Source organism: Meriones unguiculatus, chromosome 7 (genome assembly GCF_030254825.1).
Source record: "Meriones unguiculatus strain TT.TT164.6M chromosome 7, Bangor_MerUng_6.1, whole genome shotgun sequence".
NCBI lineage: Eukaryota > Metazoa > Chordata > Mammalia > Rodentia > Muridae > Meriones > Meriones unguiculatus.
In genome coordinates this window covers 89,424,115-89,436,950 of record NC_083355.1, presented here as the reverse complement: position 1 = coordinate 89,436,950, position 12,836 = coordinate 89,424,115, and the positions used below count along the sequence as shown (strand labels likewise).

The following is a 12,836-nucleotide window of genomic DNA, read 5'->3' as shown; positions in this document are numbered from 1 at the left end:
CTGAGCTTCATGCTGGCAACAAAATTCACTGCATCTTCCTAGAGCTGCTGAGGCCAACTGACTTATTTTAATTATGCAGCTTAATTATTGAAGCTGACTAGATGAACATAAAAGACTAATACAGTTTCTATGAAAACGAAACTGAGGGCTTTAGAAAGACTACCCAGAGGTAAGTCACAAAGAAGGCTGAGGGTCAGATGTGTCAACCAGGCAGCTGAGAGGGAATTACAAAGCAGATTCAGCACAAAGGACATTACAAGTTCACACCAGTGACACAAGGCAGAACTGAAAGCAGAATCATTGTCAGAAATGCACTTGGACCAAAAGAAGCAATGTCTATTTATGTCTTAAATATCTCAGACAGGTATTTTATTTTAACCATTCCCTGCTTTAAAGTATTTCCAATTAATCAGTGATACTTATACTGGTTGGAACCAGAGTATTTCCTGTGCTCTAACCCACCAAAATGCTAGATGGGGTCTTTTGAGTTTATGAGAGTCTATGAACCCAGTAAGTTGACTTGCTTTAGACTCTAGGTATTCACATTTTGATTCCAAACCTTTGAAAGATAAAAATACTTAAAAGGAGGTTCCCCTCTCCTTTCATCTTGGAGAATAGAAACGAGGGAACATGGCTGTTCCCTCACAGCACAAAGGAGCTCCATGACAGTCTATCGCCTAAGCCCCAGTACTCTCCTCTGGAAAACAAGATTAGCAACAAATCATGTCCCTCACGGGTATTAAGAGTTAGAAATAAAAACTATCATATCAAAGACTTAGCATAGTCCATGGTCCACAAGTGCTGAAAACTGTTCATGAGGGATATTATTACATTGCACAATGAGAAAAAAAATATTAATGCGCAAATAAAGTATGTTCACTTGTATGTCAAACTCAGTTACAGGCAATGACAGGAGGAGCAAGGTGGCTTCTCAGAGACACGTGAACACCACCTCAAGAAAGCTTGAAAAAATTCTGAGGCAATATATAGCAGGAGTTCTTGGTTAGAGGAAATTTACCCCCAAAGAAACATTTGGCAATATCAGTTATATTTTAGTCAATGTTCACTGGTGGGTAGGAGCACCTAGAAAACCTATCAACCTCTAAGATCGGAGGCCAAGGATGCCAGTCTTACAGAGGACAGAGCAGTGTCCATCTTTATAAAGAACAGACATCCCCAAACACAAAGTTAGTTTGAGAAACTTTCTGCTCCCACACGCAAGAGAAAGACCATTTTAAAAACCTGAACTCTAGAAAAATCATTTTAAAAATAAAGCTGGGATTTCCATTCTATTGATTCCAGAAGCCGTGCTGCAGGTACTTAGGGATAAGAGACCTGAGTGTTTAGTGATGAGACACAATTCTTTTACCAGTAAACCTGCAATATGGCCTACCATCCAATAATTTTAAGCACATGAGATTCTAGAGTAAGCAATCTCACAAAGCCAGAAGGAAAATAAATGTAAGCAACAAACGCTGCAACAGTAGCAGGTAATCACAACCTCACTGGAGAAGGTGCAAAGCAAGAAGCCTCCCAGGCAGTCTCTTCACCTAGCTGTAGAGATGCTGATCTACCAGGAGACCACAGTATATGGTAACCAGCATGCTGCTAGTTGAGTGCCTGCATGACAAAGTCCTCAGTTTTAATGCTGTTCAAAAAACACTAGAAAACTGATAGTCTATTTACATTGTTTTTCAAAAAATCATTGTGCTTTTCTTAAAAGTAAAAACAAGACTGTACAATATCAGACACACAGACACACAGACACACACACAGACACACACACACACAGAGCCTACCACCTCCAAGACCTGAGAAGGCACAACACATTAAGTAATAAAGGCACATCTCCATCTTTAGTAGCTTTTCTACTCAAATTGAAGGCCTACACTCAAGTCTTGCCTGAGACTCATTGGCTCTGAGATTTTAATCAAATACTGAAATTTGTTTTTATTACAGGTCTTGTGAAAGGGCAGAAATATATTAAAACTTTGATAAAAAGACTCAGGAGGCAAAGAAAAGTGCTAAAAATTGGAAGACAGCATTAAAATTGTTTTGTTAAAAAAAAAAGCTGTATCTAACAGAGTTTCAACTTTACATATCTGTCCCTAAATATATCAGAGCAAGTCAACAAAACACTTTAATTTCACTCGCTAAATCAGATTTTAACTTTTAAAAAATTCCTAATATTTAATTTTAAGACATTTCCATATCCAAAGGGGAAAAAGAAATACCTCCAAAATGCAAATAAATAAATCATAACAAAGAGCCATTGAAACATTTTACCATCAAGACAAAGAATTCACAAGCACAGCTCATGTCACACCACTAAAAGTGTCAGGAAAGTAGTGTCATTTTTTTTTTCCATGAGTAGAGCAAAAAAAAAAAAAGGAACAGCTACTCACCTTTCTGGTAGAAGAACTTCCTATAATAGTAAGCTCCGAGATCCACGTGCTCCACGGTGTACCGCTTCACTCTGTCTAGATGCAACACCAAGCTCTCCTTGGGCACTTCCAGAACCGCCACTCCTGCATTCGTGCAGTGAGTGCTCAGGGTGGACTCGAAGGAGGCACTTTCACACCCACTAAAGGAGCCAGAATTTGACTTAGACAGGCTGATCTTCCTCTCACCTTCTCCACCAATCTCATTCCGAAAATATGGACAGCTCATGACAAGCTCATTGCTTTTGTCATCTCCTTGGTCCATGCCAAGGCTTCCTTTGGAATTGAGGTCCTCTGTGCTTCCCATAGGAGAGCTGAAGCTGGCTGAGTGAGACAAAGGTCCCGAGACCAAGGAGGCCACGGCAGCCGCTGAGGCTCCCGTGGTGGTGTTTCTCCTCTTAATCACATTGTGCCTATTCATAATGGCTTCATTCAAGTCAAATAATATGCTCTGGACATCATAGTGAGCAAAGCACTTTGGACATGTCCAGGGCCTCACGGAGTCTTCTGATCTGTTGTCTTCAAGGTCTGATGACTTCCCGAGTTCTTCACCTTTGGCATTGCGTAATTTACGAAAAATGGAGGAGTCTCCAGTTTCTGACTTAGAGCGTCGCTTGAGTGGTTTTTCCCTTTCCTTGAAAAGCCTGAGGTTCTCTCTCTGTGAGATGGGCCCATCGATCACATCCAAGGAGAAACCAGAACCCTTGCCCCCACCAGTGATAAGAAAGTCACTGAGTTTGGTTGGAGTAGGACCTCGGTCAGATCTGTCATCTTTGTAGCCCTTTAACAAATCGAAGAAGCTTTCTCCGGATGTTCCCTGCTTGTCGATTGAAGATGTGCTACCGTATTCCCTGTGCAATGACGGCCCCGACTTGTAGGTGGGGGAGATACATTCATCAAAGCTATCCACATCAAGTTCACTTATGGTGATATCACTGTTGCTGCGCTGCCGGATTCTGCGAAGGGCTTTCCTGGGGGAACTGGGGTAGGCTTCGGGCATGAGGAATCTGGAGTCCATGTTCTCCGCTGGCCCCGTCTTGTTCTTCAGGGTGTTCTGTATGCTCTTGAGCATGGCTGAGTCATTGGAGTTGAGGCTAACAGAACTTCCCTGACTCACAGGACTGCCTTTGGAAGACAGGCTCTCAAGGCAACTTGAGGTTTCTAGTTCCTGGCTTGAACGGCTAGATTCTTTTACATTTTCCTTTCTTGGGGGCCAATCTGCAATTCTTGCTCTAACCCCCATCTTGGGGACCCCGGGGGTTGAGGTTATATGGTGAGGACCTTCACTTCGTGGGGGCCCTACTGCAGCCATGACTGATGATCCTAAGCTGCCATTTTGAGACCGGAAGCGACGCATGTAGAAGTCATCAGTGTGAACTTTGGGGGTCCCGTCTGTGCTGACAACAGAGGCTCTGTCAGCAGTGACAGGCCTTTCCGTCTGCGACCGCTTCAAGCTGGTCATGATGTAAAAAGCAATCACTTAAATCCCTGCAGAAAGGATCGCCATGTTTGTGTTTGAAATCTGCACTTCTGCTTTAGAGAATGGCTTCCAAAAAATACAGCAGTAGCATTGAGATCTTAAGCCTTTTCATTTAAAAGGTTAAATGATGCTGTGTTTTCAGACCACTGAAAATCCAGATCTTTCACACATTGTAATCCACAACAGTTCCTGTGCTTCACTCTAACAGAAGGCTTCCTTCAGAAAAGACTGAACAGAACTTGCATCACTGAGGTTCTGTGGTTGCCATAATCCCATGCTTCTCCTGAAGAAAGAAGGACGACCTGAATTAGCACTTGACAGATACATTGAAAATAAACATGCAACAGCCAAAATCAGACACACAAAAAGGAGACTCCATGTTGGACTGTGGTGCACACTGCCAAAGTCTACATTTTTAATAAAGCAGATATGAAAGAAAAAAGTAAAAACAGTTAATAAAACCCATTAATTACATTGAAAGGAGGGCTATGAATACTTCAGTTTAGCTCAACTGTTTCATAAGCTGGGAGGAAGCACAGACTTTTGCTCCCATGACCTCTAATAATGTAGACATCACGCCACTGTGCTGAACAGAAGTTTGAGACAAAACCAATCTAACCAGATAATCAGAGCAATGGAAGGCAGCATTCTGAGAACACTAAAAATTCAACAAGATTTTATCGATTATGCTACGACATTCACTTTTAAAATACCTTCCATATTTCAAGTTGATACATATTTCCCTACAAAAGCTTACCACAGTTGATAAGAGCAAATGCACAGAGCCAGAGAAGACAAGCAGCGTTTCCTGGAGCCTTCATACCCTGCACTTCCTTACTTACCACAGGAAGAATATTGCAGACCGAGCCCAGCACTCGCAGCCACCTTCCCCAAGCTCTCCCGACTTTCATCTACTCTCAGGGATGGAGGTCTTCCGCTAATTCATAAAATGCCTGCATTCCCTTCAGCAGAGCAGCCTCCTCCACCCCATCAGTGCTAATTTATGACGACGATAGAAACAAAATGCTGCTCCGGGCAGCCCGCTCCATGTCCTCCACCAGATTACACAGAACTGTTGCCATCCTTCCAGGAGATGGGCAGGAGGACGAACTTCCTCATGAGCTCCTCAGGCAGGAGGCAGCAAGCACAGAGGCTGAGCACAGAATCCTGCATGGGTGCGTACATCCTGAAGAGCGAGCAGAGGATCCTTTTCCAGCATTCCACAAATTACACAAGAGGTGGCCTTTAAATTCTTGCCAGATACATGTTTGGAAAGATGCTGCTGAACCAGCACTGAGCTGACAGGGCGGCATTGTCTACAAATCGCGCTCTGACACCGAGGAGGACCGCACACTGCATTCTGCACTCAACGGTAACAAGCACTTACTTCCACAATAATTAAGCATCTTGCTAGTCGGCTTCCTGCCTGCAAGGCAGCCGGCTTTCATTTCTCCAGCAGTACGCAGAATCAGTTTAGGAGGCTCGTTGCTATTTAAAGCTGGAACATTTAGGGGTGTTTCAAAAATGCTCCCTGCCTACAGACTGCAGGGCTCTTGCAGGGTAGGTTTGGTCAGCCAGTCAGATAAATGCCTATTGTTTTCACTCACTGTCCTTGTCCCCATGTTTTGTGAAGGGGATAATGGTTTTGCACTGCTACCTAATTAAACCTGACTTCTGAGCTTTCTGGGTACTTCTACAGTCAGACCGTTATGATTTCCTTTACATTCCAGAACTTTACATGCTGCTCTTTCAACTGCAAGCCTTTAAACAGAACAAGCTGCTAACTGTTGCTTACGGCAGCAGCCAGGGCCAGCACATGCAGCCACAGCTGTGGTTCAAGAAGTACTACTTCTAAACTAGAAGGGCAGCCAGTCAACTGGACCAACTGCAGCACCTGCCCTGCTTAAAACAACAAAGAGTGAAATAAAGTAAGCTTCCAAGGAAATACCAGACCAGCATAAAGAATTCTCATACTAGCATAAAGTAATTCTTAAAAATATTCCACAGAATTACAAAAGCCTAAGTAAACCATCTTCCATTTTATTTCTACAACATTCATCCCCAAAATACCAGTTCCACCATGATCAAAAGTTATTCTTGCTACATTTCTATTCTTCTTAGAAAATGATTTATCACAGAGCTGGCCCCTCCCCCACCCTTTGTTTTGAGGCAGGGTCTCACTCTAATCCTGGCTGCCCTTCAACTCACCAGACCCTTCCTGTCTCACCTTTCCCCAAGCACTTAGATTGCAGGCATATGACGCCAAACCCTTCTTGCAAAACTGACTTGTTAAAGCTGAAGTTATATCCATTATAGGACTAAGCTAAAAGCTGGAACTGAGGCACAATAAATAAAACACCTGGAAATGTCTAATCTCCACCATCAATAGTTTCTTTTCTAAATCACTTCACTTTCTTATTTTTTAAAGATTTATTATTTGTGCAAATGAATATTTGCATATTTGCAAATATTTGCATACTTGTACATACATACACATATGTGTATGCATGTATATGTGTGTGTGGGTATATATATATATATATATATACCCCCATTTATATATATATATATATATAAATATAAATGCACAAGCCTGAGTCCCAAGGAAGCATCAGATTCCTTGAAACCAGAGTCACGGAGAGCTGGAGCTTGCACATGGGTGCTGAAAATCAAAACAGGTCCTCTGCAAGAGCAAGTGTTCTCAACCATTGAGTCATCTGTCTAGCCCCATTTGCTGTGGTTTAATACATTTTAATGTGAAAAATTCTTAATAACTTAGTCTTATTATGATAACTCTTTTTACTCCAAAATATAGATGAGCACATAGGATATGAAGAGGTCAACACCCAAGTTAAATAACAAAATTTTCTTCCAACTGTTAAGATCCCACCTTCCTCACTCCTCCCTGTTCCTTCCCCCTTCTTTATTTGCAACGTCAACTCCCTTTGAGATAACAATATAAATTTTGTCCACTGATGAGGAATATAAAAATAAAGATGCTTATTAAGCCACCAACTAAAAATCAACATGTCTTTCCGTGCAGATCAATAACACTTTGCATCCTATTCCTCAAGAGTAGACTGAAATAGCAAACATGCTGACAATCACTAACAACTGAAGCAAACATCAACAGACTTGCCCAGATATTGCGAGATATGGTAAGATCACCAGGGGATATGTTATCATTCTTTCTGCCAGTGAAGTGAGCTAATTTAACAGAAGTTAAAGTATATAAATGCAGGTTTACTGAGAATAGCTCTCAGCAGGTTCACTGGTCCCAAAGAAAGGGGCCAGAGAAGTCACCACAGAGCAGGAGGGAGGGAGGAGAGGGGACAGGAAAGTACACATGCTGAGAGAGGAAAAAGGAAAAGCAGAGAGAGAAAGAGAAAGGGAGAGGAAAGAATGAGAGAAAGAGAGAGAGGGGAGAAAGAGGAGGAGGAATGTAGAAAGAAGAAGAGTTGGGAGAAAGGAGGGAACCATTATGTGTGGATTATATCATGAAGAGCTTCTGGCAGAGGGGAAGCCCCACCCTGGGCTGGAGAGTCCAGGGTAGAGTTCAGAGTAGGCCAGCCACAGTCTGCAGCAGGTAGAGACCTAGGGATGCTGGGAGAACATGGAAGTCAGGTCCACCTTGGTTCAAAAGGCACCCTAGCTGATTGTCCTGGTCTGAGGCCCAACACCAAGCAACAGAGTTAAACAGAGGAGCAACAGGGCATCAAAGAACATCGCCTGCATGTGTTGAAAGAGCAGGCATCATAAGCATCTCCTTATCGCATACTTAATTTCACAGCTCTCCAGACTATGCTTCAACAATGAATCCATTTAGTTAGACTCCTAATCCCATCAAGAGGGGCTTCTGTTGGTCCAGAGCTCATCTCTTCTAGTGGAAGTCTCTTCAGCACCTAAGATCCACACAATTACTGGCTTCTGCTGATAAAGTCATTCACTCCTCCAGGAGAGATGTTCTACTCTCTTCTAAGTAATTACCAGCATGCCATGTTCTCTTCTAAGCATGGCCGTATACTTGATACTAAAAACTACTTGAGGAAACAAACCTTTCCTAAGGGAAGTTCAGGCGTAGATGGGGGAGGCAGGTGGTAAAAAGACGGCATTTGATACAGGTCAGGACAAGGTGTGCATAGGCCAGGCCTCCTTCCCGTGCTTTCCATGCTAATGGTTTCCCGGTAGATCTTACCTAACCCACAGCATCTCAGCCATTTGGAATAACACAAGTCCCTAGTAGTGATGACCGTGCTCAGGTGAGGGTTAGAAAGCAGCCCTTGTTCATTCGGCTCTGTGGGCACTGGGGTAAGGAAGTCTGTGTGGTAACAGACAGGATATCTGGCCGATCTAGGCTTTAAATTTAGGGCTAAATTTCTGGTCAACCAAGCAGAAAAGTGAACAGTGGTAAAGAAGTAACAACAATATAAAGCTCAAGGAATTAGATGAATAGAACAGCACATACACTTCCTCTGTGCCCAGGGCATGAAGATGAGCATAAAGGTTCCACCAGAAAATGTAGAATGGGTGGGGTAATGAAGACGGCACTAGGCCAAGGTGTGCTTTCAACATAGCAATGTGTGCTTTAATGCTCACCAATGCTATAAACTGATCAGGTGATGACCAAACATGAGCCCATGGTCACAGAATACAATGCAGGGAAGAGTGAGAAATGACACAGGTAAGGCAGCCCTTAGATAGCTGGGTAGGTACTCGGGAAATTCTTGTCAAGGTTTCCTCAACTGTGCTTGAATCCAGTTATTTAACCACAGAAGAGTTTTATAACCAAGTAAGGTGGTATACTATAACCTCTCTTAGGACATTGTCATCCCTAATCTTTCGTGAAACTTAAAATTTACAGATTAAAAGTCACTACCACCGACTCGATTTAAAACAACAGATACTTCTTCCTGGCATTTTTTTTTTTTTTTTTTTTTTGAGACAGGGTCTCAGATAGCCCAGCCTGGCTTACAAATTACTCTGTGGCTGAGGCTTCATGATTTTCCTTCCTCTGCTTCCCATGTGCTGGGATTATAGGTATTATGTCCCCACATTTGGTTCTAGAAGGCTTCTTAATTACTTTAATCCTGGATTCATTTTTACATTGTGTGTTCTGTAGAACATAATGAAGCATACAGCAGGCCCTTGTTTCAGAAGAGCACAGGATGAAGAAAACTGAAGATCCCTTATATATCTTCACACACACACACACACACACAGAGAGAAAGAGAGAGAGAGAGAGAGAGAGAGAGAGAGAGAGAGAGAGAGAAAGAGAAGCTCAGCAGATGATCTATGTTGTCTTTGAATAGATTCTAACTTGAGGCTTTGAATTGTTGTTTTAACTAAGATGAGCAAGTGTTACCATCATAATCAGAACAAAACTTATTAGAAAAACATTAATCTGTTGCTAAAAACATATAATATGATCTAGGAATGTAGGGTGATGAACACACTTTCAAAAGATAGTTATAAAACATGGGTCTATGCTAAGCCACTGTCATTCAAATACTGAACAAGTCAAAACGGAACAGATCAAGTGCTTCCATGATGTCCTTGTGCTGAATCTTCTGGTTACAATGAACTGGGAGAGGGCTAAGAGAATCCAGCGCTTTAGAAAGGAGATATTTATGGTACCCGAATAATGGCTGCACATCGATGATTAGCTTGGCTTATCTTCCCTCATTTACGAATGTTTTCTTTATACCTCATGTTGACATAGAGAGCATTCCCAACCCATAGCTCCACTTTGTCTCCTCCCAAGACTTCAGTGATCAGACAAAGCTGGTAAACAGGAACAGGTGGCCCCACTAGTTTCCCCTTCCTTGGGCTGAATCTACTTTCCCACATGCATTCTGTCCTTGTCACAACCCTCCTCCTGTAGAGCTTTCGGCTAAATGATGTCACTGTGGCCTCAAAGGGCAGCTTTCTGCAGAGCACCCCTAAAGAGCATTAGGCACAGGAGGGCTGAATAGAAAAGACTAGCCATGTGGTCCGTCCTCCCTGGGGTCAGGGGGAAAGTGATGGAATGACCTGGAGGAAATGCTTCCCCTTCCATCAGCCACAGACTACACTTAATGAATGCTAATAAGGACTCACAGAGGAACCAGCCTCAGCAGGAAAGCTTCTGCAGGCTGCCAGTTTGTTCGATGCCATCCACCCTCCTGCCCAGAAAGGCACATTCCAGCCTTGACTCCCTGCAGCAATCTAGCAGAGAGAAAAGTGATGTGTAGGAAACCAGACAGCTCAGAAAGAGCCTCAAAATGGCTTTGTTAAGAGAATGAATTTTTTGTTGTTGTTTGAACATTTGACAATTTAAGAAAGTGCACTTGAAAAAGCGCACCACAGTTAGCTCAGAGTTAAGGGGCGGCAGTAAGAACAGTTCCTTCTTCGTACAACTCAAATCCAAATGAGTGCCACCAGGATTAACAGCAGCAGTACCTACAGAGGATTCATTCAGATGCATTCAGGATTCGAGAACATGACCTAAGGAAGACTCTAAAAGGAAAACCAGTCACGTGGGATCACTCCCTGCTACTCTGACACTTCCTCAAACACAGACAGCAGTCAGTCCACTGTCTGCTGCAGCATCTGTATTCCCACGTACAAGCTCTGCCTATAGGCTCACTATGGAGGGACTCTGCATCTGCCTCAGTCGTGGCTCTACAGAGTCTTCACTAGCAGCCTGTGAGGTCAGGATCCCAGACTCCATGAACAGAGAAGCAGTTCAGAGGGAAATGCCACGCCAGCAACACCAGGTAAACAGACTATGGATGACACAGGTGCTTTCTAAGCAGTGGGCACACGCTCACACATCTGGGCTGGCAGTTAAAGAACTGTTACAGAAAAACCCTCAGCTAACAGAGAAGAAAAAGGCCTCCTTGTATAACCCAAGTAACCTCTTAAGTCTACCCCAAGCACAAAAGCCTGCATCTACTAGCAATGCATCCAGAAAGACTATTAAAACCACTGATAATTAGCTTCTAAAACTGCACAGTGGTCAACTTGGGGTCCTTCAGAGGATCTGCATCAGGCAGCAGATCGATCCTGACCTAAGTGGGCCTGGAATGCAGGGCTAAGCAGAGGCTCCCTCCACAGGGCTTCCTTCATGGGTGGCAGGAAACGGGTAAGGTGCCATTTCATTAAGAACAACCAGATGACTGGGCTTGGATTACAAAGGCAACATTCCAAACACAAAACTGTCAACTTCTGCGAAGATGACCTGGTTTTCCACATGAGGAATCTCAGGGCCGGAAAGCAGAAACCCATAAAGGTTAAAGAGCCAGGGTGGAGCCCCCCCTATGATCCGGATCCTCGTGTCCCACTGCTTCCTGGGGCTATCAGCCCAGGCTGCCCTTCCAGAACTCACTTTTCTAATAACCATGGAGCTATGTCAGAAGACACTGCTGCGTTTTCTCAAGTAGACCCTGTGGTTTTACACAGGGCCCTGCTGCTGCTACAGTCTGATCCCCAACCAAGTTCTTGCAGCAGGCCCCTCCACTTCCCTGGAACCCCAGGATCGTCTCTACATGTTTAGCCATCTCCTCCCTGGTGGCCCAAGCTACCAGTACTCCTCAAGTCCAAGGGCTAGAAAAGGCCACAGGCTCCCAGGTAAAATGCGGAGGTGGGCTGGAGCAGTGCTAACAGTTAACAGGTTGATACAGCGATCAGAAAGTATAATTACAGCTTCTTGCACTGTGTTCAGGAGACGTGGCCAGAAGCGGTATCATAACCTCATCGGAGTTTTATTTTCAGCTCTCCGGCTTCAGGGATGTCCAAGACAGTAGGAAATGAAGACTAGCAGCTGCTCATCTCTCCCTGGGCCCTCTTGCCATCAAAGAACATGAAAACTGGCACAGAGGAAAACATTCTTTATAAAGTCATGAGGTGAGGGCTAGAGAAATGGCTCAGCACTGGCTCCTCTTCCAAGAGATCCAGGTTCAGTCCCCAGCACCTACATGGCAGCTCATAACTGCCTCTAACTCCAGTTTCAGGGGAACTGACTTTACACCCTCACATACACATACAAAAAAGGTTTTTTTGTTTTTTTGTTTTTTTTTAAGTCATGAGTGACCTGCTTAAAATTGGCTGAAACTGTCACAGTGAAACACCTAAAGTTAGCTAATGCAGTAATCAGTAATCCAAACTCCTGAAAAGTCCACAGGGACAGTCCCATCGAACAGCAACAGGGGGAGGTGCTCACCAAGCACAGAAATGGGAGGAAAGTTCAAATCAATGATTGACAAATAATTTTTGACCTTTTATTCTCAAATACAAAAGTCACAACTTTTCTGTCCCCATTTTTCAAGTTTTTTTTTTAATTCAACCAATGATATGCTTATTAAAGAAAAACAGAAAAAAAAAAAAAAACAAAAAAACAAAAAACAGTTAAGACAGAGTCTCATGTATCCCAGGCTGGCCTTGAACTGGCTGTGCAGTTGAGGATAACCTTGAATTTCAGATTCCAGAGCTGGAATTACAGCTATGTGTCAGCACATCTGGTCTTACTCAGTGCTGGAGAGCAAAGCCAGAACTGAGCGCATGCTCACACTCTAGCTAAGGAGCCCCAGCACCAGCCCACCACGTACCTTCTCTGACACACCCCAACCCTACCTTCAGCACTGTGGAGTCTCCACACTGAGTGAGCGTGGAGCACAGGTAAGGCGCTGCGTGGCAATAACAGAAAAGGGCCAAGTGCACTGACCTGAGGAGACCCATGTACTTACAGCTCCAGAAAAGGCAGACAACTGGTGAGGAGGGCCACTGTCCTGAAGAGGCAAAGAACCCACCCCCACTCCCCGGCCACAGCCCCCTCATCTGGAGCTGACAACAGAACTTGATCAAACTTCTTAAGGTCACATGTCACTTTTGAGCCCTTTATATACATCCTGGCTCTCAAAACACAAAGGAGCACTGTG

General features: G+C 43.7%; 1 protein-coding gene across 13 annotated transcripts in view; it reads right to left on the bottom strand.

The window, feature by feature from the left end:
• Sipa1l1 (signal induced proliferation associated 1 like 1) overlaps positions 1 to 12,836 on the bottom strand; it is a 290,762-nt gene that overhangs the window by 114,303 nt on the left and 163,623 nt on the right. For 12 of the 13 annotated variants that reach the window (XM_021653798.2, XM_021653855.2, XM_021653864.2 and 9 more), the window contains one exon: positions 2,406 to 4,204. In XM_021653798.2, coding sequence (XP_021509473.1) covers positions 2,406 to 3,903 — 1,498 coding nt within the window. In that variant the 5' untranslated portion in view covers positions 3,904 to 4,204. Of the gene's footprint in view, positions 1 to 2,405; positions 4,205 to 4,763; positions 5,274 to 12,836 lie in introns of those variants that run through there. The other variant, XM_021653848.2, reaches the window with a different exon arrangement.